Source organism: Phalacrocorax aristotelis, chromosome 1, assembly GCF_949628215.1.
Source record: "Phalacrocorax aristotelis chromosome 1, bGulAri2.1, whole genome shotgun sequence".
Lineage (NCBI taxonomy): Eukaryota > Metazoa > Chordata > Aves > Suliformes > Phalacrocoracidae > Phalacrocorax > Phalacrocorax aristotelis.
This window is the reverse complement of record NC_134276.1, coordinates 30,098,271-30,125,430: the sequence shown is the minus strand read 5'-3', so window position 1 is coordinate 30,125,430 and position 27,160 is coordinate 30,098,271. Positions and strand designations below refer to the sequence as shown.

Genomic DNA, 27,160 nt, shown 5'->3' with positions numbered 1-27,160 from the left:
TTTTCAGGTGCTTAAGACTTCTCCTTTCTGCTTTATGAAGGCTTTCCTGGTACCAAGTCACTGTTGTAATAATAAGCTTCCCTGAAACAGCCAAGACTGATCGCTAACATTTTCAGTACAGCAAAAAAGGTGGTAAAGTAGCTCCTAGAAAACCTCTGAAGAGCAAAGAGTGATCTTGCCAGAAAAAAAATTTTTAATCCCTACAAGGAGGGGTTTTGGTTTTTGCCATCTTGAGCGCTGTGATATATCCCAGCCCCTCCTGTGCAAAAGGGGTTGCACAGGGCTTGGAAATTTTTCTCTGTTCTGTTAACAAGCACCGACTGAGCTGTGTGGGTGACCCCAGCCTTTCTAGCTCATTAAGAAGAGCCAAAAAGCTGCCTAATGAGAGCTGAGCGTCAGCAGCTCTGAGAGGAGCAAAGCATCTACGTATGGAAGGATAAAAAAAAAATCAGTTTCTGCTGGTACAATGTTAGAGATGTAGTCGGTGCTTTTGTAGTGCAGATGACAGAGTGTATGTGCAATAGGGCATGAATTTCTTGAGCAACGTGCCCTGTGCTAAAATACCCGTGTATTGACACAACTAGTACATTTGGCTTTGAGAGGGAGAGGGGAATTAGTGCAATGGAAGAACATGTGATAGTTTAAAGGGGAGCAGGGAGTAAAAGACCTGGAGAAAGATTAGAAAATGCAAAACAAGAAAATGCATCACAAATTATCATACGCTTTCAAAGGAGAAAATGAGAAGTAGTCCTCAGGGGGAAAAAAAACGAGAAAAAATTATATCCAGTATTCAGGTTAATGGAACTGCATTTACTTTGTACTGTGTTTGTTTATGTCTCTGGATGGAGTGGTATGTTAATAGTACATAGCTGTGGTTTGTATTAAAACATACAGAGCTAATAAATACTTGAGTAAACCTTACAAACTGCAGTTGTGTTAGATTCACTGTGTTATAATGGAGAGACTCAAAAGCCTTTTCAGTCTTCCACTGAAACTGAGGGACTGTTTGGATCACAGAACAGTATGGCCACATCACATTTATCAAGGGAAAAATGCAAAGAAAAATAAAAATGCAAAACCCAATCTTCTTCCTACCTGAAGTCGCCAGCATCTATGTGCCACCACAGTGAAAGCTGGGGTCAGTGCCAGGACAGCCAAATTGGTGGGAAAGGCAGACATATTCTCCCAGAATGTGTTGCAGCAATTGATGCCATTTCCCTTTAGGTAAAGTTAGCATTCATAGCAAAGGGTCTTGCTTCAAGTAGGCTTTGTAGTAAAGCATTTCATGTGGTGGTTTAGCATTCTTCAGGCAGTGGTTAATGAAAACCACTTCCCCTGTAAGTAGCTAGGGAGATATAGCAGATTTTTAACATTCTGTGGTTTGTAGAGTTAAGGTGACCCTGGTATAGAAATCCAGCTGACTTAATTGATTTGTTACTGCTGTTTAAATAACACTCCCTACTGTAGTCCTCAGCTGCCAGGGGAAAGCTGATGGGAGGTGAAGCAGGTTAAGGAAAGGAAGATGAAGTAGAGCAATTCAAGAGAACATAATTATAACTAACTTATGAGCAGAAACCTAGAAACAGCAAAATACATAGCTGCCTCAACTCACAGTTGTTTTCCTGGAAGCTGGGATCTGTAGATGTTCCACACATGAGTATTGTAGCATCTCCACCTCAATGCCAAGCAGTAGATACAATGTGTTAGGGTAATCCTTGTGCTTGAAAGCCGTGCAGATTAATTCACGTTTGGAAATTGTGGGCAAATACTGGCTCTTCGGTGGTTAGAATGTCTTCTCATGCTCTTCTGCACTAAATGTTTGGTTTGCCTTAAATAAAATCTGTAGGCTCCTGAAATCCAATCCTCTCCACCTGCATGTTGCACAGTCCTTTTGACAGTACTTATACATGAATATTTTACAACTGTACGCTTTAAAATTTAGCTTACCTTGTGTTTATAATGCTTCTCTTATTTTCACCCTATTTCCAGATTAAATGAGTTAGGTTTTACTTCTTCTGTCCCCAGGTCAGATTAGCTCAGGGAGTTTCAGTGTAGTTTGCCGTAAACTAATATGATGTGTTTTATACTCCTTGTTTTTCCTTTGTGTTTCTCTGAATATGTGGTGTATGCATGCAGATACCTGGCAGCAGTTTGAAAGCTAATTCATGCAGTGGAGTCACAGAGCCTACCCTTTGCCTGGGTGTTTCCTCCAGAGAGATGTTGCAGTTTTGCTGTGGCCACTCCAGCCCGGCTTCGAGCAACCTCTCTTCTTCAAAACAAGCAGCAGGGACACCCAGGTGCTCAGTCAGTTTAACCACATGGGTTTTTTCCAGGAGCCGAGGCTGCCATGCTCTTATCTGCTGTTTTTTATCATTTCCTCCTGCAAAAGCCATATCGGCAGTGAAATGGCAGCATGAAGGCAGCAGGACTGCAGAGCGGTCCCCATAGGTGTGCTCTTCCCTGGCCACAGGAGCGAGCCCAGCTGGGTCACAGCACGCGTGTCTCCCCAGGCAGCCACAGCCAGTGCTAAGCCACCCTCCATCCCACGCGCAACTGCTTGTTAGCCACAAGGAAGCAGTAGAAAAGCAAGAAAGTCTGCTTCTGAGATACCAGAATAAGTATTAACCAACAGTGGGATAAAATTAAGGGGGGGAAAAAGTCTAGGATTTTATTTGTCTGAAGCACTCAGAGACTTCTGAACAGAAACCTGAAATGTATTCCCATGCTGGTGGATTGTTGGTAACTAGTTTGGACTGAGCAACCTCACGAAGCTCTTGCATATTTATATTGAGTTTCCTGAGCGTTCAGGTTGGGGTGTAGTGAATGCACATGCACGGATACCTGTGTATACACACGTGCACGCGTGTGCACACATAGCTGCGTGCACATGCAGGTTTCTGCCCAGGCAGTCCTGAGCAATAGGTGTTTATTGCCAGATCTCTGGGCTCTCATTCTGTGGTACCTTGGCTCATAGCCAGCCATTTCTGTCAGCTTTTTTGGCCTTTTTTTTTTTTTTTTACCAGTTCCTCTTTTATCTCCACTACTCTGTTCAGAAGCACTTGTGATGGTTTTTTTTTTAGGCAGCTTTAAAAAGTGAAGTAATTTAGTTTTTTAGATGGAGGTTCTCAAAATTAACAAAAGCGTAGACAGAGCCGTGGTTGCAAAGAAGGGAGAGCTTACCTTGGAGCTGAATTCAAATGAGAACACTCTCAAACACTTTGCATCTCTAAGCACTCTTTCTTTTGTTTTTTCTTTCTCTTCCCTCAGGAATTCATTTTATCGGAAGATTACAACAAGATGACACTGGTGAAAAGTTACCAGGGTAAGAACCATGATCCATGTTAATTGGTTTGTATTGTCATTAATTTTTGTTAATGTTCTCTTAAGGAGTGTGAATTGAGAAAAGTCTCGTTTACAGTGCTTGTTGGGGGTTTTTTGTGTTTATTTTTTGTTTGTGTGTTTTAGTAGTTTTTTTTAACTAATGTTAAATGCTGGTTTTAACAATAGATCAATAATGTGCTTTCTGAGACTACTTCTAAAAAGCTGTTTCATGTTCTATTTTTCCTTTTAAATGTTCCTTTGGAATATCATTCTAGACAGCAAACTGTCCAAAATCCAGACCACATTTGGGGAAAAGGAGTATTACTTTTTAATCTTTAATAATCCAGTGTATCTAATGAAACAATTTAACCCATTATTAAACAAATTAACCCATCTTTTAGGTATGAGGCATTTAGGACTGTGGCTATTGGGGTTAGTCTGGTTATATTTCAATAACTGTCGGCTTCAGTAATCTCAAGATTATCTGTGAATACCTGTCATAGTAAAAGGTCAAAAAATGCTAATCCATACCTTTTTCTAATTATATTCTGGTATTCACTAATGTGATGTTTTAAGAAACCTAGCTATTTATCCTTGTCAAACCTCTAAAGAAAACTGCACTTGGGACAGGTATTCTTATAAATATAACAAATACATGTGACAATTTATTCTTGTATCTCTTTTGCTGTTAGACTAAGAGGTGGTACAATATTTTATAGTATCATATTATATGCTAAGCATTATGTTTCTGTATAGAAACCCCTGATATGTCAGCTTGAGATTTCTCACATACATTTTAAAATATGTATTTACTCATGTATTTTGAGTTTTATACCTTGAAAGGTTGAGAGGATAATTTAAATCTCTAAATGGAGGCTCTGGGGATCACTTTGTAACATTTAGATTTTAAGGTATGAAGAGAATCTTGATTTTTGCAGAGCACTGCTAACATGCATCAGCTTTTGAGCGTTTTACTTCAGCTTTTTCATGAATGCCTGGTGTGTTGTAAAATTAAGCTAGAATGCCTGCATTTTATTCTTAGCTTGTAAAACCAGAAGCAAAATATCCAATGATGATGAACTCTATATGTAAATCTTAAATAAGATTGCTGCAGTCTGACTGTACAAGTATTCATATCCGAATTTGTGATTGTCAAACTTCGTGATTGTGGAGCACACCTAGGTTTCATATTTAAGGGCTGTTGCACTGAATAGTCCTACTGACTCTTCTGTAGCACCCTTTGTTATTAGCTCATCCATTTGCGTGCTTGGATTCAATCTTGCAGGCTAATCACAGCCTAGGAAGGGTGAGCTGAAGTTTTTTCTTCTGCATATGCAAAACAACATATGCATGAGACCACCTTTCTTGCCAAGCTCCTCAAGGAAATAGCTGAAAATTTTGGAAGGGGGGAAAGTATATCTTGGCACTATGGCAAAATAGCCAGTTGACTGTGGCAGCCTACCCAAGGCCCAGGGAGCACCCCTCATAAAATTAAAGAAAATGAAGGAAAATGAAGGCTGTTCTCATGGCCTTCCGCTGCAGTGTGCCAGATGTGCTGCTGCTGCAGAGCATTGGAGGAGGCCCTTGGATAGAACCTCCATGGGTTGTCCTGTGGGAGAACCCCAAGAGTTCAGATGACATCTGCCAAACGTTGGACAACAGAGGCCTCTACTGATGTTAATGGACCCTCATTAGAGAGGCGGTACAGCTGACCACAGTCCCAGCTGGAGACGCCTCCTTCCTGGACTGCCTGTCTCGGCATGGGAAGATTTTTGATCAGTTCTGGTCATTTTGTGCCAGGACTCTCAGGTGATGTGTTAGAAGGTTTTATCTGAAAACCGTGGACTTATTTTAGGGGAAGAGAAGGAATATTTGTGCCCAGAATAGGCATCACTTCAGTTCTAGTCCAAACGACAGTGATTGCTGACAGCAGGTGGTATCTGCCTTCAGGTGCTTAAGCCACTACCCCATTTTCCTCTCTCACTTCCAGAGTTCAAAGTTTGGTCTTTTTCCTGTTTAAGCTGATGAAAACTGTATTCCCGTAATTTAAAGGGTAGTGGCAGTGTGTGAGTGACCTAGTTTTTGGAGTGGAAAGAAAGTGTGGTGATCCCAGGCTCCTGGAATCCCCCAAACGCATGTGTGAGGGCCTGTCTCTATAGTAATCCCCTCTGTGCAAGGGTTAAAGAAGCATTAGGACTGGTGCTCTTCTTTCTGCACATTGCTGGACATGTGGGCAAAAGTTTGGTTTTGGAAAAATAGGCCCTCATGTACTGTTGGAAGTGCTTTTTTTTCCTCTTTTCTCTCCCCCGCTGCTGGCTTAGGAAAGCCAGACCACTGTTAGTACCGTAAGTGGAGATGGCAACCAGAGAGGGGAAAAGGCAGGTGCCAATTCATTGCTACACGAGGGACAAGACTCAATGAAGGGCCGTTCAGATTCAGGAGGGAACTTTCACTGGAAGAGCAGTCGACAGCTGCCGTAGCACAGCCAGACAGGACATGGGGATGGAGGAGAGCTTCTGCATGAAGACACACTCTGCCCAGCTTACCAACAATGCTAGCAGCCCATGCTGAGCTGCACAAACCCCTCTGGGCTGCTTCTCTGTCCAGACCAGCAATGACATGGCACAGAGTAAGTTACAGCAATCCAGGGACAATCTCAGGTTGCCTCAGCTCCACTGGAAATTGTCACCCAAAGCCCCAAGGGGTAATTTTAGTGGGCAGGTTTTTGGCTGTGCAAGAGAGGAAAACAAAGCAGAGATTCTCCACTGTTTGCTGCTGCTTCTCCACAGCACGGTACCTCTCACCCACCCCCCCTCCATAGAGACATGGTCCCTGATTCTCCACTCATCACCCTGTGTGTTGGTAGGGGACTGCAGCACCCGCTGCACCACTTCCCTGGGCTCGGCTGGACCTGCACTTGGAGGTCTGGGGTGCTGAGGAAGCAAAAGTGAGATGCTGTGGAGGCTGCTGTCAGTCACAGGCTGCGACAGCTCCATTGGACCACACACCAGGAGATACTTCTGTGCTCCTCATAGTTGCCTCCATCCAGGACACTGGATCTGGGCTTACTGAGGACGTCACTGGGACCGGAGTCCAACAGCACTGCTGGGACACAGCAAGGTGGGAAGGGCCCCATGTTTACCATGGTCTCTGGGAGAATATGCAAGGAAGGGCTACTTAGTCCTTTGGGTAGGCGTGTCATGATCCAGCAGAGGTGAACCTTCCTCACCCGGTCCAGGGTGACTCCCCGCCACAATCCCATCCCTGTAATACACCTTCCTCACATGGCTGTGCCAAGGTATAGGGGATGACATAAGTGTTTTGGCAAAGCCTTTCAGCAAGGAGAACCATCATTAAAAAGGACCATGTAATTTTGTTGGGTATGGTGGCCTTACTTTAAAAAGTGTTGGGTGATTATTATAAGTAGCTGAAGCTGCTGTAGTGATTAAAGGACACTAATTGCATCTTCAAAGGCTATGAATATGCCTGCTGAATGGTCTGCTAGTGACAGAGGATGACAGCACATGTATAGGCTGCACTTTGGTCTTGGCAGGGGTCTGCAGCCAGGTCTGGTGGCCAAGCACCAGCAGCAGAGGTGGACGTCCATGCTCTGTGGAGGTTTTGCTGCCATGCTGTGTCTGGAGTTGCAAAATCTTCCCGTTCTTGAAAGGGATCGCAACACAGAGACTGGGGATGTGACACAGTGTTAGTCAGGACTCTGGGGTGGGTCACGGGGCATTGGCCTCCTACAGGCACTATCTCTTTCGCTAGCATGAGGAGGGGTGGTGCAGGCATTTGAATGGTGCCATTTGGGACCCCCTGTGAATGTTGAAGAAACCCTTCCCTCCCCTTGGCAGTCCTGGCTTCCAGCCCCCTCAGGCCCCTCCAGCCCCTCACAGGCTGGTCCTGCTGCATGGCTGTTGCTGCTTCCCGTTCTGCACAGCCTTCTCCACCCTGCTCCTTAAAACTGCACCTTCTTGCCAGGGGCCATGTTTCCAGTCTGTGGCCCCTCTGGATGATATAACAGTTCCTGCTTTTTTTTTTTCTTTTTTCAAAATTACTTAACATGCCTGCCAAGCAGGATTTGTAGACCTGTTTCTGCCCCGTGCTTTCTGCAGCCTGCCCGTTTTGGGGCTGTTCCCCTGCCTCCTTGCTTTCAGGCCAGCTCATGCCATGTCCTTACTTCTCCTTTCCCCTATGCACAGCCTCCTCTCATGTGCTTTTCTTGCCCATGCTAAGCTTTTCTTTCTTACTGCTGACTTTTATCTCTCTTTTGGTATTTGCTGCTGCTTTTCACTGTTGTAACCCTCCCTTTAACCCAGCACAACCTCTTGCTCTGCGCTGTGCATGGCTGTGCGCTGGCTGTGCTTCTCAGACCTTGTCTTTACATGCAGTGCAGACCTTCCTTTCCCCTGCACTCTGGCTGCTGACATCTCAGCGTGCACCTCCTGGCTGCAGCTGTTTTTGTCTAGGCATGGCCCTTCTCTCCAACCTGCTCTTTGCACATTGCTCACTGCTGCTTTCTCATATCAGGAGTGCAGCTTCCCTGCTCCCTCCCACCGTCCTGCTGCAGATGGACCTGCTCCCTTCTGCTGCTGCTGCTGCTTTACCTTCTGCACATGGGCTTTCTTCTCATGCTGGCTTACACAGATCTGTTCTTGCCTGCTGCTTGCTGTGGCTTTTTCTGTACTGTGACCACATTCACCCTCCATCCCTCCTTCTCCATCCTGCTGTTGTTGCAGTGAGCAGCTTTGGAAGTGTTTGCTCTACTTTTTTTCTGCAAACACATGGCGATCAAACCTTCTGTGGATGAAGGACCAGTTTTCTGTTTGCTGCTTCATGACCCTGAACCTGTGTTTCTCTTAAGGCCCAGGCCTCTTTCTCGCTTTACTATCAACTTCCAGCCTTCTGGAATTTTGCTTTTTTCAACCTTACATGGATCAAATTCCCTCCAAATGACAAGTGACTGTCTACATGCATTTGTCTTCTCTTTCCTCCCTTTCTTAGATTACCCCCACTGTGCTCTTTCACTTGGTTCAGATATTTCTGCCATCAGTGTGTGTGTGGTGGCACCAGCTAATAAATGCAGCATTTGCAGGCGGGCAACAGAATGCTTAATCGAAAGCTCTTTTTTGCGAGGGAGGATAAGCAAAGCTATCACATTCACCCCTTCCACCTCTTCTTTTAGGAGTTTTAGGAGGAGATACAGGAGAGTTGGGTGGTGCTAGCTACCCCCACAGCCAGTTCAAACCATGGGAAGCCCAGATTAGCAGAAGCAGTTGCCACATGTTGAGAAGACATCCCTGGGCAGGCCTTGAACAGCCTGAGCTCAGCCAGCTTTGCACATCCTGTGGAAGTGCATGGGTCTGTCTATGGCACTGCTGGTGCACACAAGCGCCTGGGACACGTATACGAGCCCATTAGGTGCTTGTAGATGCATGCATCCCATCATGACCTTTTCTGCAGTGCACCTCTCCACCAGCTAGTGCAGGTGCTCCTAGGGAAAGCAACAGATAGGTCAAGACAAGCATTAGTCACTCATGGGGTCACTGAATTTCTTCCCAGGTAAGACATCTGGAGGGTGGACAGAAGAGAGATCTGTTTAAAGGAGCTCAGGTGACTCCTGGCTGGTCCCCATCCCTCTATCCTAATTACAAACCTGGAGTTTTAAAAGTGTATGGAAACAAGAGCCAAAATCTGAGCTCTTCTATGGGTGAGGGTGAAAGCATCTGGGCACAGTTCAAGTCTGATGCTGTAAACTAGTCCAGTTGCCAATCACACTTCACAGAATCACAGAATGGCAGGGGTTGGAAGGGACCTCTGGAAATCATCTAACCCACCCCCCCTGCTTGACAGGCACACCCAGAGCAGGGGGCACAGGGATGCATCCAGGCGGGTTTTGAATGTTTCCAGGGAAGGAGACTCCACAACCTCCCTGGGCGGCCTGTTCCACTGCTCTGGCACCCTCACGGTCACTTGTGGCAACTTGTGTCAATGCACCTATTGACTTTTCTCTTCGGGTCTATGAAGTGGTGTGGACTGGGGGCAGGTGTTGGCTTGTGCAAGCCTCCTATTTTTTGCTACAACTAGTTCCACTCATAGGGTTTGAACACAGCTCTTGTCTGTGCTATATATTTGTATTGGGTGGGCACCAATCTTCCCATACTGTTCTGAGGAATTTCTTTGCATTTCAAAGAGAGGTTTCAGGGTGGTTTTTAAGCTTCCAAAGATATTCAGTCTTTCCAGTGTGTCAGATTTTACACTAACAAGTGCAAGCAGCCTGCTTTGTGCAACACATGTTGCCAGGTCTCAGAACAGCAATAAACCAGTAGGACTGTGGATTGAGGAGTATGGCATTTGCTGCTAAGTTACAGCTAGGAACAGTTCTGCGTGTCTTTCCCGCCACTCGTTTTATTAAAATGTCTGCTCAGTCAGCACTTTCATGACCGAGCCCACCGGTCATTCATACAAAATACTGTCAGTACAACCCTGGGTTCCCTTGCTTTAATGAAAAGCTTTTTGATGGCTTTGTTTAGGCAGCAGTAGAAAATTATTCCTTCGGTTGTTTTATTCACCTTGCCCACCTGTGATCTTTTTAGTTTTTGGTTGTGTGGTGGGTTTTTTGGGGGTTGGTTTGGGGGTTTGTGGTTTTGTTTTGTTGGTTTTTTTTTTTTTAATTTTATTCCAATTTCCATTTTATCTGGTTTACATGCAAGGCTAAAACTTCCCTTTGGTGCGGGGTTGTGCCTGTGCTGTAATTCATCGTTCTGCTGGGGTACCACAATCTGCAGCCCAGATCCACCAGGCCTCACAGCGGGAGGAGTGGCAGCATAGGCGTCTGCACTGCTGTCATAAAACCAGCTCAAAAGAGGTTTAAGTAGAGCCCAGAGTGCTTTCCACAATGGCAGCTTTGTTGGTGATGATACAATGATGGAAGGGAGACTTGTGCTACTGTAGAAGATAAATGGCTGCAACAGGCATGGAAGGAATTAAGTCTTGCTTCTGCTCTTTCTCATGCAAACACTGAACATGAGGAGCAGGGACTTTACAAGCTTGCATGGTAGCTTGTGTCAATGGGATTATTAAACACCAGTTTCTTCTGTAGGGAAGGGTGAATGGGTGAGTAGGGAGTGGAGGAACTGGGTGCAGTTGGTATTTGCAGTGGTCTTCTACCCACCTCCGCCCTGCGGTCTTCTCCACAACACAATTATATGTCTGTCTGCTTAATTTTCAGCTCATCAAAGCAGGGTCATAATGATTCTGTTTGTCCTGGAGATGGAGTGGGTGTTAAGCACTGGACAAGACAAACACTTCACGTGGCACTGTTCGGAGAGTGGCCAGCGGCTGGGAGGGTACCGGACCAGCGCAGGGGCCTGTGGCCTGCAGTATCCTTAGCTGAGCTCAGTTTTATTTCTGCTCTTTGGCACTTAAACAGCCTCTTTGGTTTATTTTTCTAGTTGTCCTCCAAATTTTTTGCTCTGTATAGGTTCAGTGCTTTGGGAAAGAAAACGTTATTTAAAGCCAATTTTAAAACCTGCCTGTTCTCCTTGCTTTGTCTCCTTAATACATGGTGGCATATTTAGGTCTAAGCATTTCTGAGCAAAACAATGGGCAATCTGCAACCTATTGTGGTCTGCTGTTGTAATAAATATGGACAGAGGCTTCATTTAAACATGCAGCGCATGCTTTCTTCTAAGAATTAATGGTAGCAAAGTAGATCACTGATCAGGTCAGTGTGCCTGTGTGTATGCATGGTAAAAATTAAATGACTTTAATATAAAATAATGAGTACTTGTCCTTCACTCTGGAGCAGCCCACTATGTATCGGGAATTTGGGTTAACTAAAGAGTAAATGGCTCCAGAAATGGCACTCAGGTGGCTTATTCACATAGAGCTGCCCCAGCTGCCTGACAGTAAAAGAAATATTAATTCAGCTTTATTGCAAATTAAAAGGGAAGTGGAAAAGTATGAGCTCTTTAGGCTGAAACCAGGGTTTAGCATAAACAGACTTTTAATGCCCTGTAGCGTAAGTGGTATAGATGATGTCTGTTTTGCTAGTTCATGGGAAGGGAGACTGACTCAAAATTCTGAACATGGTTTTGCTTTATATCATCTGGTCATTCAGCCAATCAAAATGGCACAAAGACTGAACTTAATTTAGTTAAATGATAAGTACTTTTGAAAGGATAATGCAAGATTTTGTCCTGTATTTCCTAAATCCCTCTAGAGAATGGACCATTTTGAGTGATTCAGAATTTTGGAGGACGCTTTCATTTGAGTCATCAGATCATGCCGGTGGAGGGCAGAGGAAGAGAGAATCATTGACAAATACTGCAAAAAGCTTGGCAGAACCAAGGGTGTGGGTTTTTTTCCCTCAGTGTTCTGTGTGAATTGAATCAATGCTAAGCAGTTGCTCCTTAAATATTCAGTATGGACCCTGTATGCAGAATTAAATCTGATTAAGAGGTCAGAATCTGTCCAGTTAGGTAGTTCCAGTAGATGATTGAATAGGTCCAGTTTTTATTCAGTTTAGAATACGATGTGTGATGCACCTGATGTAGCTGACACTTCCCCAAATACGACATAAAACAATACCCTCTTGTTGTATTCATAAACTTAACTATAATGAGGAAGCAGAAAACTAGTAATAGTTATTTTATAGAATTTGGGGAAGGGAAAGAGAGAGTGGACACCATCCAACTCTAGCACCTAAGTTAGAGAGCCTGGAGAGATGACTCCTCTGTTCATGAGAAGGGCTACTTCAAAGGTGTTTCATAATAAAAGCACAAATTGCATCCTCTGGAATAGTCTCATTTTTTCACTCTTTGGTTTATGTGGGGAGAGTGCACTATTAATATGAACAGGTATGATCTTGGTGCCTGAAAGTACCCTCTGAATACCTCCTTGAGACTGGAGCGCTATTCATGAGGTTGCAGTGTACTCGTGTTAAAAGAATTAACAAGTCATGAAAGGAATGTAAAGCTTGTGTAAGCAATGTATTTTCCTCAGCATTTATCCATCAGATTCGATGTGGAGACCCGGCACGTGTTTGTTGGTGATCATTCTGGGCAAGTGACCATACTCAAACTAGAGCAAGAGTCCTGCAGCCTTGTTACAACATTTAAGGGACACACAGGTAAGGCCTCAGGAGGAGACCAAATTTGGTTCTTCATGTGTGCTCAACATCATGGTGGTTTGACTCTCCTGTGAAACTGTGGTGGGTTGACCCTGGCTGGATGCCAGGTGCCCCCCGAAGCTGCTCTATCCCTCTGCCTCCTCAGCTGGAGAGGGGGGAGAAAATATAACTAAGGGCTTGTGGGTCAAGATAAGGACAGGGAGAGATCTCTCAGCAATTACTGTCACAGGCAAAACAGACTTGACTTGGGGAAATTAGTTTAATTTATCACCAATCAAATCAGAGTAAGGTAATGACAAAACAAAAACTAAATCTTAAAACATCTTCCCCCCACCCCTCCCTTCTTCCTGGGTTCAACTTCATTCCTGATTTCTCTACCTTCTCCCTGCCAGCAGCACAGGGGGACAGAGAACGGGGGTTGAGGTCAGTTCATCACACATTCTCTGCTGCTCCTTCTACCTCAGGGGGAGGACTTGCCACACTCTTCCCCTCCTCCAGTGTAGGATGCCTCCCATGGGAGACAGTCCTCCACAAACTTCTCCAACGTGGGTCCTTCCCACAGGCTACAGTTGTTCACAAACTGTCCCAGTGTGGGTCCCTCCCACAGGGTGCAGCCCTTCAGGCACAGACTGCTCCAGCGTGGGTCCCCCATGGGGTCACAAGTCCTGCCAGCAAACCTGCTCCAGCGTGGGCTCCTCCCTCCATGGGGCCACAGGTCCTGCCAGGAGCCTGCTCCAGCACGGGCTTCCCACAGGGTCACAGCCTCCTTCGGGCATCTACCTGCCCTGGCGTGGGGTCCTCCACAGGCTGCGGGTGGATATCTGCTCCACTATTAACCTCCATGGGCTGCAGGGGGACAACCTGCCTCACCACGGTCTTCACCATGGCCTTCAGGGGAACCTCTGCTCTGATGCCTGGAGCACCTCCTCCCCCTCCTCCTTCACTGACCTTGGTGTCTGCAGAGTTGTTCCTCTCACATATTCTCACTCATCTTTCTAGCTGCAGTTGCACACGTTTTTTTGCCCTCCTAAAATATGTTATCATGCTGTGGCTGATGGGCTCAGCCTTGGCCAGCAGTGGGTCCATCCTGGAGCTGGCTGGTGTTGGCTCTGTTGGACATAGGGGAAGCTTCTAGCAACTTCTTACAGAAACCACTCCCAATGCCTTGCCACACAAACCCCATACTAGGATGGCTTGTGTCAGTGCGTACGTGGAAGGGAGACAGGCCTTAAACTGTCACTACAGCTCAGGGAAATTTATTGGTAAAAATGAGACTGATCAGACTACTGATCAGAAAACTCCTATGGCAGAAAACACTGCAGTCAGTAGCTGCTAATTAAAGCAGAGTGAGAGCAAAGATTTGTGGTAACTCTTGGGGGAAGAGGATGCTGCTCAAGGAAGGACCTGTACTGGTAGATACTTTTGCCCAAGTGGAATAGGCATATCTTGGAGGCACTAACTGCTTGTTTCACTGCTGGGACTGGTGCTGTTCAAAAACAGCAAGCCTGGGATGTGATCCTGCCATCTAACAGAAGTGGTCATTCCTCAGCGTTTTGTCTTCATATCCCCCCCTTTCTGATTGAATGCTGATAGATCAATCATGAGGTAGCACAAGTAGTTCAATCCTCATGCTAAGAGACTCTGAAGATGCCCGTAATATTCCATACTTGCTTCTCTTTTGTAATAAAATCTATCTCCTAGAATGATGGAGATGAAAAGCTGTGTAGGCACACCATGGCCATCCTTCTACTACTGCTCAATGGATTCATCCATGTGAGCGGCAGCGGAGCCCTCTGCCTGCACAGGAGCAGGATTGGGCTTCAGTATGTTTTCTAGGCTGTTATTTTTCAACTAGCAAGTGCAGTGACTGCATGGCCTTTTCAGAGACCTGCATTCTAGTCACTGTCTCTCCATATTTTTGTTGTAACTTTATATTTTTATATATATATACATTTAACTACATTCCTGTCTTCCACTTTCTGTGATGAAATGACTGTTTTGTGCTTCTATTTCAGGTGGTGTCACTGCACTTTGTTGGGACCCAATACAGCGAGTTTTATTCTCAGGCAGTTCTGATCATTCCATTATAATGTGGGATATTGGAGGAAGAAAAGGAACAGCCATCGAGCTGCAAGGACACAAGTACGTTCAGGGTCCTTCCTCCTGCTTTTATGGGAGAAAAGCTAAAGGCAGAAGCCACGGCTGGAAGCAAACAGCCCAAAGGTTGCAGTATTCACACGCCTCAGGCTTGTATGTGTGACTCCCTGTGGTCCATAAACCACTGGAATAAGTTGCTTATAGTAAGTTTTTCAGCGTTGGGCTCACAGGCTGGTTTGGGAGTCTTGCAAAGGGTGGTGAAGGAAAGCACAATATATAGTCCTGAATGTGTTATGCCAGAGCTTGCACCTTTGTTGGAAAGAGAAGGGTTCTCAAATAAACACAACTACAGAGAAATTCTTGCCTTTTAGGTGTCGAAGTCTTTCCTTCCCCTAGAGGGAGCATCAGGCTTTGATTAGTTCCTTTTTCCTCCATGCTAACTTCTTCCATCCCACTTTGCCTGCAGCCTGAGTTCTAAGTAATGTGCTTTTCCCACAGGGGCCTTCACCATCTCCTCAATGCAGAGACACTTCATCTTTGCACGTAGAGAGCTCATATTTACGTAGTACAAGAGAAGTCTTTGAAGAAGAGTAAGCCTGTGCTCTCATTGAGTAGAAATCAGAATGGCTCTAGTTGCCTTGATCTCCCAGCCTTTTAACACTGGCAATGCAACGAGTTTATTTCAGTGTATTGGGAGTGCATATATATGGTGCTTGTGCGCCAGGTTCAGGTCTGGAGAGGCAAAATCCCATGGTTTCTTACATATTCATATCTTTCTTTTGAGTGATGCTGTGCTCTGCTGAGCAATTTGGGTGCTGCTGGGATTTCAGAGCACTGCAGAGCTCTTGCTGAAATTCCCAGATCACCCTCTTATCCTACCCGTGGTGCTTGCTAATGCACCACCTCAAGATTTATTGCTGTGCAAATTAGTTTGGAAATCAGTTCTTCTAATACAAAGTTAGCCTCTGGATCGTTACCATAGACTAGTTTGGGTTGGAAGGGGCCTTTAAGGTCATCTAGTTCCATCTCCCTGCAATAAGCAGGGACTTCTTGAACTAGATCTGTGGCACGGCTGCTGGCTGGCACTGTACAGTATAGACACCTGGTCATAAGGACAACAGGGACTAAGAAACATTTCACCTGGTGGTGCCACTGGCATTGGCAGGCGGGTGCTGTGAAGGCAGGCTGTGTTGTACCAAGCTGTCCTGTAAATGCATTCCCCTGTAGAAGAGCAGCCAAATGCACAAGCGTGAAAGTCCTTTGGGTAGATGAGACCAGTGGTGGTAGCAAAGAAAAACAAATGTTGCGGGATAGTTCCAGGTGCTGTATGCTCGGTTACTGATAATTCTTAATCTTCCCCCCCCCCCCCCCCGTAAGTGTTGTATGGTTTTTATTTCTCAGGTTGTAAATAGCCTGAGGTGAGGCCTGGTTTTCTTTCTTTTATGAAGGAACGAGCACAGCTTTAGGGATTTAAAGTGCATTATTTTTTCCTTAAAAGAAGAAGCAAAAGTACCTAGATCTTCCACCTTACCTTGGGAAGGCTTAGGAACAATTTAGTGATTCCTGTGTTGCTTTTGAAACTCTATGCTTGTTAGTGCTAAAAGAAAATCTTCAGTAGTTCCTCAGTGCTTCATTCCTAGATGTTGCAGAGATTTATGAAAACAAAGTTGTTACTGATATTGTGACAAGAAGGTATGTTACCAGGGCTGCATTTATACATCCAGATGTGTCTTTAGAGAGGCCCAGAGCTGCAGCTCTGTTAAGGCTTCCCAGTGCAGTTGGGACCTCCCATCTCAGAGGGAGCAAAAGCAGTTATCAGAAAAGGTGTTTGCTTTTGTGGATGCTGCCCAGACAAGCAACACTCTGGTCCCAGCTGGGCAGCAAAGGCTGATTTGCATCTGATGGATGCCACGTACAGTGAGGGGCGAGGGAAACAAATGGGCAACAAGTGATTTTTACTGCTTTCTTGTATATCTTGTGCTTACTTGTGTGCTAGCCATAGACGGTTGATCAGTAACTGTCTTGTTTCTTTTTCAGTGATAAAGTTCAGTCTCTCTCCTATGCTCACCACACTCGGCAGCTCATCTCCTGCGGTGCGGATGGGGGAATCGTCGTCTGGAACATGGATGTTGAGAGGCAGGAGGTAGATACTCGGTTCTAGTCGATTTGGTCTGAAGCAGCCTTGGGAAGAAGGGGCCTTTCTAAAATGTGCAACTTTCAACCTGAACAAGATCATTCCAGGCTTTAAAAATGTTTTTGGACATGCTCCAGTTGTTATACAGCAATTATGGCATGCCTTTGATAATATGGTACAGGGGAAATTGTTTGGCAGAAAATGCGCATTAAGTAGGCTGCTAAATGGCTCTTACCCTTTACATTACTGTTCTGAAAGATGTCCTCTGAGGAGGGTATTGTGAGATGTTCTGCTTTGTTTTTCAGGACATCATGAAAAATATTATCAGTTCAGAGGTAAATGGATGGATTGATAATTATTGGGAGTTTTTAAGAAAACAAACCAAGAAAGCTCATTGTCACCTTAGGGGTTTTAAGAAAACAAACCAAAAAAGCTCTTTGTGACATTTAATTAGGGCTTCAATCTCACCCGCTACTCGGTCTTGCTTCCCCCTGGTATAACCACATAGAAGTGGGGTAAACGGTGACTTTGCTGATCGAGACAGTAAGATTTCACCCACACGCTCCTAATTGCTTTTGTGCTGCAGCCAATGAATGTGAGCGGGTGCAAAAACGCACCCTGGGTCTTCGGTGCTGCGGGAACAGCCTCCGCTCGGCAATTTCTGAGACCTGACTCAGAGAGGGGGAGCGAGCACTGTGCTGAGTGAGTCAGGCGTCAGCCCTGCTCAGCAGCATGGCGAATCTTGGTAACATGAGTCATGGCAAACCTCTGCCCTGTTCCTGCAAGGGGTAGGAAGGCACCCTGAGTCCCCACAGTGGGTAGGTCTGAGCAAGGCTTTTGGCAGCATGGGCCTTCACCAGCTTTGGTAGTTCTCAAGGGTTTTGGCCTCTCCGGGTCATGCGTGTCTCCCTGGAGCAAGGAGGAAAGCTAAGTGGAAAATTGGATTTTAAAAACTAGTGAAATAGGCCTAGGCAGGAACTGAGCTCCCTTTTTTATGTGAATTAGCATTCCAGTTGGCTCTCTTAAATTGCTAATCTAATGGCCAATTATGTCATCAGCTCCAAAAGTGAAATGAAAGCAGAGCAGCTTCCTCCTTCCCAACAGATGTTTCCTTTTTGCTGTGACTTGAACATCCAGAAATGAAAACCTTTATTTGCTGCCTTCGAAAGGCTACAGTAAGGGTTAAGACTGGCTTGCCGCAAAACAGGCAGCAATGCTGTGAGAAGGCTGGTTTAAAAAGTGGAGGAGAAATATAATTAGCTAAATGAGGGCTTCGTAGCAGGTGCTAATGGGGGCACTGGTTTCTCTAACTGTGGCTTTGTAGGCTTGTTCATGTTAGCAATAGTGCAATAGGGTGTTCAGGGTGCTAAACCACCCCTGAAACATGAATCTTTGAGACTTCAATACCAAACCTTGGTTTGGGGTCCTAGAGCAGTTTCTTCTGGATTTTGACTTTGGTATTTTTGCCCCCATTTAAGGGTTTTCTGTCTGTGATGTGTGCTCAGTACTCACTTTGTTGCTATCAGATTTTCCCCACACGTCTGAGATTGCATTAGAGTGAATTAAGCCATTTTAGCCCTTGATTCTTTATTTTAAGCTCTTTCTAAAAAGCTGTAAGAAGACAACATCCGAAAGATGCTAGAAGCTGTGTTTCTATTTGACTACAAAGCACTTGTCACAAGCAAAATGTTTTTTTCATCTATAGCATTCAGATGCTTAAGAAATGAAAACTTACACACGATGTAGATCTGTAGGCATTAAACAGAAAGACTGTTGTGGGTAGAAAAGGCAAGGATTTGCCCCAGCAGAATGAACTGCCTTCAGAGTAACTGACAGAAGAAGCTGAAGCAGGCAGTTGCTTTATTGCTGGAGGTCTAAGCTATCCCGGGAGCTGACGGTCTCCATCAGCCTTACCTTACCTCTGCCTGGCTTTTGTATAATTTTTTATTCTTAATCTCAGCTTTGTTTCTTGCCATTTTAAATTGCAGCATGTGAGAAGCCAGTGGCTCTGATAAGACAGATGCAGTTTGCTAGTAGCAGTCGCTCACAAATTATGAAACATTGTTTAGTGTTTATTTAACCTCATGGGGTTGGTGGGGCTGGTGGGAACGTGTTGCCGTGGTGCCGAGGCAGGGCTGGCAGGGCCATCCTGGTCTGGCTGGGGCTGCTGCAGTGCAGGGACAGACAGACCTGCTTGCCAGCACCAGCTTTGGGCTGAGCTCTTGTCCTGGTGGGGCAGAGAAAGGAGCAAAAGTCATCTGCTGGGAAGGAGTGTTGCTCTTGCTAGGCCAGGTTAGGCCAGACAGACTGACAGCCAGCTGGAGAGGGGTCAAGAACTAAGATTCTTCCTGAGCCTCACATCCCCCAGAAGGCTTCCTAAACGTTGTGGGGAGACACACCGCGTCTCTCCCAGCAGCTCAATGCAAGACAAGTGTCAGGGGACCCAAAGGTAGGGGAGAAGATCGACTGCTCTCTCCATGTGCCCCCCTGCCACTTCAGGCGTTTCCTGAGCTCTTTCAGGATCTGGCGAGACTTGCTTCCCTACAGGGCGTCTGGTCCATGCTACTCCGCAAAGCAAAACCTTGGCTGCAGGAGAGAGAAGTGCCTTTAATATCTTCTTTGTTTTCTTTAAATCTTCTTACCCACTTCATCCACAGTATGAGTGCAAAGCTACATGCCGTGTTAGGAAATAAAAGACCTTCCTTCCATCATCTTTGTGTAAAAGCAGGGAAAAGAGCTGGCTTGGGTTTCAGGTTTGTTTGGGTGAATCTCGTCTTTCTCACCCCTATGTCTGATTTGTAACAGATACCTCTGACAGCAGGAATGCCTCTTACAGTATTAAAGAAAGAAATAGTAACACATGCCCACTGTCAGCATTTCAGATACCTTCCCTTTCTTCCAGATGAGTAGCTTGGCTATTGGAAGTACCAGTTGCCCCCAGTTCCCACCAGAAGCAATAGCAGATGGTAAATGCTGTCTAGATAGAAGAGGACAGAATATTTTTATATGCTAATTCCAGACTTGGAGAGGTGGGGGAGGCTTGTTTGTTCCTGGGGTACTTTTATGCTCTTATAATCAAACTCTGCTTCATAATTTGCATGAGAAGTGTTCCTCCCATGTCCTTCAAGGCTTAGAGCTGAGCCAAAAAAAGACATTCCAGGGAAGAGTCAAAATGACATCTTGTGAAATGGCATTTTTTAATTAAGTTTAGTTGGGCACATTACTGCACCCCAGTACATCCTTCTTGTCCTGTCTCTAGGCTCCGCTGGAAGCTTCTTCTGTTTGTTGCTCACTCTTGTTTTGTGTTTGTGTGTATGTGTGTTGGCAGACCCCCGAGTGGCTGGATAGTGACTCCTGTCAAAAATGTGACCAGCCGTTCTTCTGGAACTTCAAGCAAATGTGGGACAGTAAGAAAATAGGCCTCAGGCAGGTTTGTATGCATCCTTTGGCGTGTTAACATGGTGCAATCAGGCTTTCCTCTCATGATAGATCACAGTAACATTTTTTCCCCTAAAGCCTTGAGAACTTGCACTTTGTTTTTCCACTGAGTGCTCGATAGTGAGAGAGTGGGCTCCCTCTGATGAGGTTTGATTTTGTGGTTGGGAGGAATACACTTCTTTTTTTCTTCTATTTTTTATTCTTCTTCTTTTCTTTTCTTCTTGGCCAGTCCCAATAGCAGAAGCATGTAATAGCCCTTGAGCTGAATAAATTGGTTTGGGGCCTTCCATAGCTTTAGCCGTGTGGGATTTTGTTTATTCTTAGTTGAAAATGTTGCAGAAAGAAGTTTACGGCTGATTTTTGGAGATCGTACTAGAACCAAAGCTGTTTTCAATGAGGTTGAGTAAACAGCTGTAATTGCTCAGGCTGCTTTGGAAAAGGCTTATTGGTCTGCTTGGAACATGTTGCTGTGTTTTCCTGCCCAGCAGGAGAGGGTTGAGGATCGCGGACTTTTGGGAGAGTGGTGTAAAAATGATGAAAGGGATGTTCTCATGGAGCTTGGAGAAGTCAGGTGTCTGTGGCAAAGCTGAGCTGCATCTTTTCTTTATGTAGTGCTCATCACCCCAGAGCCTGGCTCTCCTGCAGCCTGCAAGGCAGCCTTGCAGTCCTACACAGCCAGTGCATGAGAAAAGATGGGGGGGGGGGGGGGGGGCATCAAAATGCAGAAACACTACTGCTTCTGGGGCTGAAAATGGCCAAAGGAGTTGACCAAGATGATTAGGTAGTAGATGTTTATACTTAGAGGCTGGGATGGGATTCCAGAATGACACTGCGCTAATGTAGCCCTGTCCTACCTCGACCTGGAGATGCTTTAATGTGTCATGTGCTGCTGAGTGGTGCTGTCATCCCCTACGCCCCCAAGGTGAGACTCCCAGGGACAGGGGTAATTACAGCTCCCAGCCCTGCAGCAGATGCCAGGCTGGTTGGGACCTCTGGGTGCGAAGCGGGGCTCTTTGTCCTGTCCTCTTGTCTCTAGCTGTGCTAACAAGAAGAGGACAGCTTGGACATTGTAGGGAAGTGATTGTGCCCCTGTACTTGGCACCTGTGAGGCCACACCTTGAATATTGTGTTCAGTTTTGGGTCCCTCAGTACAAGAGGGACATTGAGGTGCTGGAGCATGTCCAAAGAAGGGCAACGAAGCTGGTGAAGGGTCTGGAGAGCAGGTCTTATGAGGAGTGGCCGAGGGAACGGAGATTGTTTCGTCTGGAGAAGAGAAGGCTGACGGGAGACCTTATCACTCTCTACAACTACCTGAAAGGAGGTTGTAGTGATGTGGTTGTTCTCTTCTCCCAGGTCACTAGCAATAGAACAAGAGGAAATGGCTTCAAGCTGCATCAGGGAAGGTTTAGATTGGATATTAGGAAAACTTTCTTCATGGAAAGAGTGGTCAGGCACTGGAACAGGCTGCCCAGAGAGGTGCTGGAGTCACCATCCCTGGAGGTGTTTAAAAAACACGTAGACGTGGCACTTCAGGGCATGGTTTAGGAGACGTGGTAGTGCTGGGTTGACAGCTGGACTTGATGATCCTAGAGGTCTTTTCCAACCTTAATGATTCTATGATTTCTGCCTTCTACCCTGTTGAAAACCCCCTGTAACACTGGTCGCACTCAGTGAAGAAGCCCTTACCCACAGCTACATCCACAGATGTCGAGTGGTGGAGGCAGCAATGATTTACAGGGTGGTGTATGGTGTCACCCTGGAGCGTGGGAGAGAAGTAGAGTCCACCTAGCCTGGGTAGCGCTTTATCTGCCGCTTCCCAGTGACCATGCTAATGATCAGCTGCTTCTTGCCCCAGGTAGTGGAGGAAGGGAAAAAAAATAAGATTCCCTGCTCTACCCCCACCCTTTCCCTGCCCTGTTTATTCTGAAGTCCTGCCTTTTTTCCTTCATCTTCCCTGGAAGAGTCACTTGCCCGTTCACTGCAGTCTCGGTTGGGTCATGCTGGAGTGAGATGGTAGAGCCAGTGGGTCCTGAGCAGTGATCTGGGTTTGTGGCTGAAGATGTCTTTCTGCATGTTGTCTCCTACAGCATCACTGCCGGAAGTGTGGGAAAGCAGTGTGCGGCAAATGCAGCTCCAAGCGCTCCTCCATCCCACTGATGGGGTTTGAGTTTGAAGTGAGGGTCTGCGATAGCTGTCACGAGTCCATAACGGATGAAGAGTAAGTGTGGACACGCAGCTGGCTTGCACTGGAGCGGGGCAAAGCTCCTGCCTCTGGGAGCGCCTGGGTAGATGTGAGGCTCTGGGAGGGAGCAGCCCGGCGGGGTGGTCCCTGGACTCTTTCAGCAAGATAAGCCTCTGCAGTGCCTACCAAACCAGGAGGGATAGAGCCCTCCGCCCCTGCTCCTCTCATGCTGGAAAGGTCTCAACGTGGAGTTTACAGAGAGGTTGCTGAATTAATGACTTATAGCAGCATTCAAATGCTTATTTCCTCAAGAGAGAACATTTTGGGGGAAAATCCTGCAGTCACAGGCTTTGCTGATTTTTGGATTTCTTTCTTCAGGCGGGCGCCCACAGCTACTTTCCACGACAGTAAGCACAACATCGTTCACGTACACTTTGATGCCACCAGGGGATGGCTGTTGACCTCGGGGACAGACAAGGTTATTAAGGTAGGAGCAAGGAGGTTCTTCTAGCTCCTGTATTTCATTTCCCCTTCCTCTCCCATGTGGTTGCAGGTATGTCCTACCTGCTTTCTTCCACCCAGAGACCTCTCACTGATGGACTTCTGCCCAATAAGGACCAAGGAGGTCTTGGTCTACAAAGTTATTGCCTGAAGGGGCTGGGACAAGTGCTCACTGTAGCCTTTCCTCTGGGAAGACAAACTATCGTATTTCCACATGGTGAATCTTTGTTTGTGTGGCCTCGGTAAAGAAATAGCTAAAATAATGAATAAGTTTATAACAAAGCTTGAATAATTTTTAAAAAAACCTCACAATGTGTTATGACTATGCTAATCATTCAAGTTAACAATATAGTGTGGGTTTCTTGGTTTCTCTTAAGGCCAGCTATGAACCTGGCTCGTAAGGATAAAGCATAGTGACATACAGAATGTCACTTGGTCAGCCTCCACCAGTCTGACATGAGTGCTGGAAAATGAAATCAAACTTCTTCAGACTTGCTGCATCCAACTCTAAGCATGTAGCCTCTCTTAAGCAAAAAAAAAAAAGGTGCAAATTATTTAGAGATGACATTATATCCTATATTTTATTACCATTTACCATTATTCACTATGTTGTTATATTTTATTGTATCAACAGTTGTGGGATATGACACCTGTAGTGTCTTGATGGTACATCAGTGGAACTTGAAAGGTGGTATTTACAGAAGAACATATTTCCTAACCCTAATCATACTGCAGAAGATAGATAACGCTGGGCGCATACGGCAGACGAGAAAGGAACTAATGCGTTTACAACAATTTTACGTCCTCTGCTTGATCAAGGCTGAACATTTGCACGAAGACTCTTTCCACGTATTCTCAAAATACACAAGAAGGTATTTTTTTAACTAATGGTTTGTACGATCTGACTTCGGTTGTCTTGAGTTCGTTTGGAAAATCCATGTGCGGTGCAATTTTTAGTTTTTATATTTCACTATGTCAAGATACGTGCTGCTTTGTACAGAGGGTTACTGGGTTGTGACTTACCATGTGAGTTTTCAGTATCAACATACTGTATAAGGCAATCGGCTCTCCCTGCAGCGAGTACCTACTGATTTGGGATGTTTCTGCTGACCATGCTGTCTTCAGTGGAGGAACTCAAGGCGCGGCATTGCTTGTTCTCCGGGTGCATTGCCGAGGAGCTGATGGACTCCTGCAATTCCTAAAAGGGCTCTACCATCTACTTGTCCTGGCAGACATCATCCAGAGAGGATTCTATTGGTCTGTAGTAGCTAAAATCCAGCTTCCTGCCTCTTTCCTTGCTACAGAAGTCACAAAAACAGGGGCCAGGTTGCTTAGCAACTAATTTCTACAAAAACTGAAATAGTTTTCCATCTCAGAGCATTACAAGGAGCACACAGACCTGTTTGAGTTTGATGAGACTGACAGGCTGATTCAAATCAAGTATTTGGCAACAGGAACTTTTGGGAGTGTGTGCATGGGAGGGGGGCAGATCTAAAACTGGTCTAGGTCTGAAAAGTCTGGTTTACCTCTACCTCTACCTTCCGCAGCAACATTTCAGCATTTATACATGTCTGTGGTGTTGAAGATTAATTTGATTTTTCCCTTTTCCATATGGTTAGTCATATTTATTTTTTTAAATGCTGATGGTTTTTTATTAATTTCTTCTATAGACCAGAAACTGATATTGCTGAATGACGCCCATTGTCCTGTTATGATATTTTACAGTTTCTTTTAAAAATAAAAAGTATTTAAAAACCTGGATTGACCAAGATTACCTTTTTAGAAGGATGTTATCAAGAGGAATAAACCAAAAAAAGCACCCTTTTTTCCAAAGGGATCTTATTTGAAGAGTCAACTCTCTGTTTCTTTAATCCATTTCACTTTTTAGCATGCTATTGCCAATGGACTTTGAAGAAACTGGTGTAGAGAACAGAACTGCAGACCAGACCCAGGGCTTTCCTGCAGGCCTTGTGGTCCATAGTTCCTGTTACACAGCATGTCAGTGGTGCTCCATCTTGCCCCATTCCGGACTTTACTTTTCCCCTTTAAAGTGGGGAGGCCATGATACCACTACAGAGCACATTGCTACATAGAGAAGCCTTGCGTTTTCCCTTGAGTGATAAACCCAAAAGAAAATAAAGCTTCTCTTTTGTTTGCCTGGCAGTAATTCACTTTTGAGGAAGCAGGGCTAACACAATGCATGGCATTAATTCTAGACTGGTGAGCTGCCACAGTAAAGCATTGAGTGTTTCATGTGCGTGTTGTGGGATGGCTACATATTTTAAGGAAAATTCTTTTCTTAAACATCCTTAAACTGTGCTTCAGCATTTTGCAGTCATGTTCTCTGAAATGATGCCACCTTGGCTTTCCTGGTCATAGAGCCTGTTGTTGGTTCCCCTCTAGGCAGCATATTTTAAAGCATATTTTCAAACATAATTCACACAGCACCAAAATGATTCTTTTTCCAGCTTGAATGTTAATTGTTTTCTAAGTCCTCCCACTTTCTCTCCTGGAAGCTAGATGCTTGTTTCTTCTTGGAAGGCTTTTCATTACACCTTGTGCATGTTTTCTGATGACTGAAGTGTTCTTGGCTGATGAAGCTATGCAAGATGAGCAGGTCGCCTGCCAATGTTTCATTCCAGCTGGAGAAGATGTATGAAACTTCGCTGGACTATGCTGATCCATGTTATCTTGGGCTCAGGGCCTTTTAGCCAAAGACCTGACTTGCTTTGCTGTGCAGAGAATATCTCTCATGGTGGCAGAAACATGGGAGCACCAAAGTGAACTTAAATCACTGTTCAGTGCTCGGTTCCTGAGGAGATGCAGGGGCTGCCACAAGCCTGGGACTCCAGCATGAATTGTGCTTACACTGATGGAGCAGTGGAGTCGGCAAGCTGAGGATCTGCCCGAGTCAACGCCTAGTCCTTTAGAACATGTAACGTTCAAACAAAGGTGAGGAATTGGCTCCAAAGGAGACTAAATTTGGGTCCAAGGTGTGTTTGGAGTGCTCTGCAGTGAACTCTTGGCCACCACCCCTTCTATTCCAGCCAGTTGTGGGTTCAGTGTTGCTTATGGGTAGATGTTGGGTACACCAATCCATTTTGCAAAATTTCCGTTGCTGTTCTTTCCTACTAAACTACCTGCAGAGTTATCTGAACTTAACCTGAACATTCCCTTAACTTGCAGTCTCGGGACAGACTGGTCTTGGCTTAGAAAGTGATAAAAGCTGGAAGTGCAGCTGGCGGAGAAGGGGAAGTGTGTGACTTTGACTTAAGAGGTATAATGTAGAGACATGAAGGGAAAACAGGTGTCTCTAATTCAAACAATAATTCCTATACCTTCCAAGTGAAACAAGAAGGATTTCATGTTGGGCGAGTTAAACTGCCTGCCTTCCTGTTCTGCTGTGTTAGGTTAACAGTCTCAATTCTTCTGTCTTTTAGATCTACACAAAAAGGGATCCCTGTTGCCTGGTCTTTTTATTTCCATTTTAGTTGCTGAATAACAAATCTGAGCTATTTTTATGAACTTCATTATTGGGGATGGGGGGCAGGGTGTCTTTTGATACAGATGTAAACTACGCGGCACCCCCCACGCACACCCACACACACTCTCAAACAAAGCAAAGTCCCTTTTCCCCAGGGTTGCTGAAGTGCAGCAGCAGGCTTTTAGTGATATCTCCTGCTGTGCCAAGGGGCGTACAAACAACGCTGGCCTTCCTCTGCTCCTCACTTTAGAAAAATTGATTTTCATTTCTCTCTTAGCTGGTGTTTCCTCAGGGGAAGAAGCAGGGTTCTTCAGAGCATCTACCTGCCATTCGTGGTTTTAAAATGAACAGTGTCTGTAGTGCTTAGGCAGGTGATGGGGCAGGCACTGGTCGGATACACAGTACCTGAGCCGCTGACTTGAGCCACTTGTGTTTCAGGTGGCTGAAAGAAGATCAACCTGAGCCCCAAACTTCAGTTTTTTTCAAGTTGAAAATACTTAAGTAAAGGGAAAAGTATGTGGGCAACTGCTTGCAATGATAGCACTGATGGTCCTTCTGTCTACAGGAGACTAACATCATGGTTAGACGTGGTTGAAACAGGGTAGTGCACAGGGCCAGAAGTCAGCCAGAGAATTAATCCTGAATGGTGACATTAGCATGCTCAGCTGTTGGCACTCTTGTCTACAGCTGCTCTTTACAGTGAAGACCGAGCGACCTCCCCACCTCGTCCTCTTGAACTTGAGGCCATCACGTGAGTGCCAGCACATTGACTCTTAACATATCAAAAGTGGTAACTGCTTTGCTGCGAGGGCAGCATGAGTGTCTACGGGGTTTTCCTCCTTTTGGAGGGTTGTGCTCCCTCTGCAT

General features: G+C 45.4%; 1 protein-coding gene across 6 annotated transcripts in view; it reads left to right on the top strand.

The window, feature by feature from the left end:
* WDFY2 (WD repeat and FYVE domain containing 2) overlaps positions 1 to 24,568 on the top strand; it is a 78,425-nt gene extending 53,857 nt beyond the window's left edge. For all 6 annotated transcript variants that reach the window (XM_075086219.1, XM_075086211.1, XM_075086203.1 and 3 more), the window contains 9 exons: positions 3,268 to 3,322; positions 10,556 to 10,706; positions 12,345 to 12,457; positions 14,473 to 14,599; positions 16,592 to 16,697; positions 20,017 to 20,118; positions 22,214 to 22,344; positions 22,687 to 22,795; positions 23,444 to 24,568. In XM_075086219.1, coding sequence (XP_074942320.1) covers positions 3,268 to 3,322; positions 10,556 to 10,706; positions 12,345 to 12,457; positions 14,473 to 14,599; positions 16,592 to 16,697; positions 20,017 to 20,118; positions 22,214 to 22,344; positions 22,687 to 22,795; positions 23,444 to 23,473 — 924 coding nt within the window. In that variant the 3' untranslated portion in view covers positions 23,474 to 24,568. The remainder of the gene's footprint in view (positions 1 to 3,267; positions 3,323 to 10,555; positions 10,707 to 12,344; positions 12,458 to 14,472; positions 14,600 to 16,591; positions 16,698 to 20,016; positions 20,119 to 22,213; positions 22,345 to 22,686; positions 22,796 to 23,443) is intronic.
* Positions 24,569 to 27,160: the final 2,592 nt, after the last annotated feature.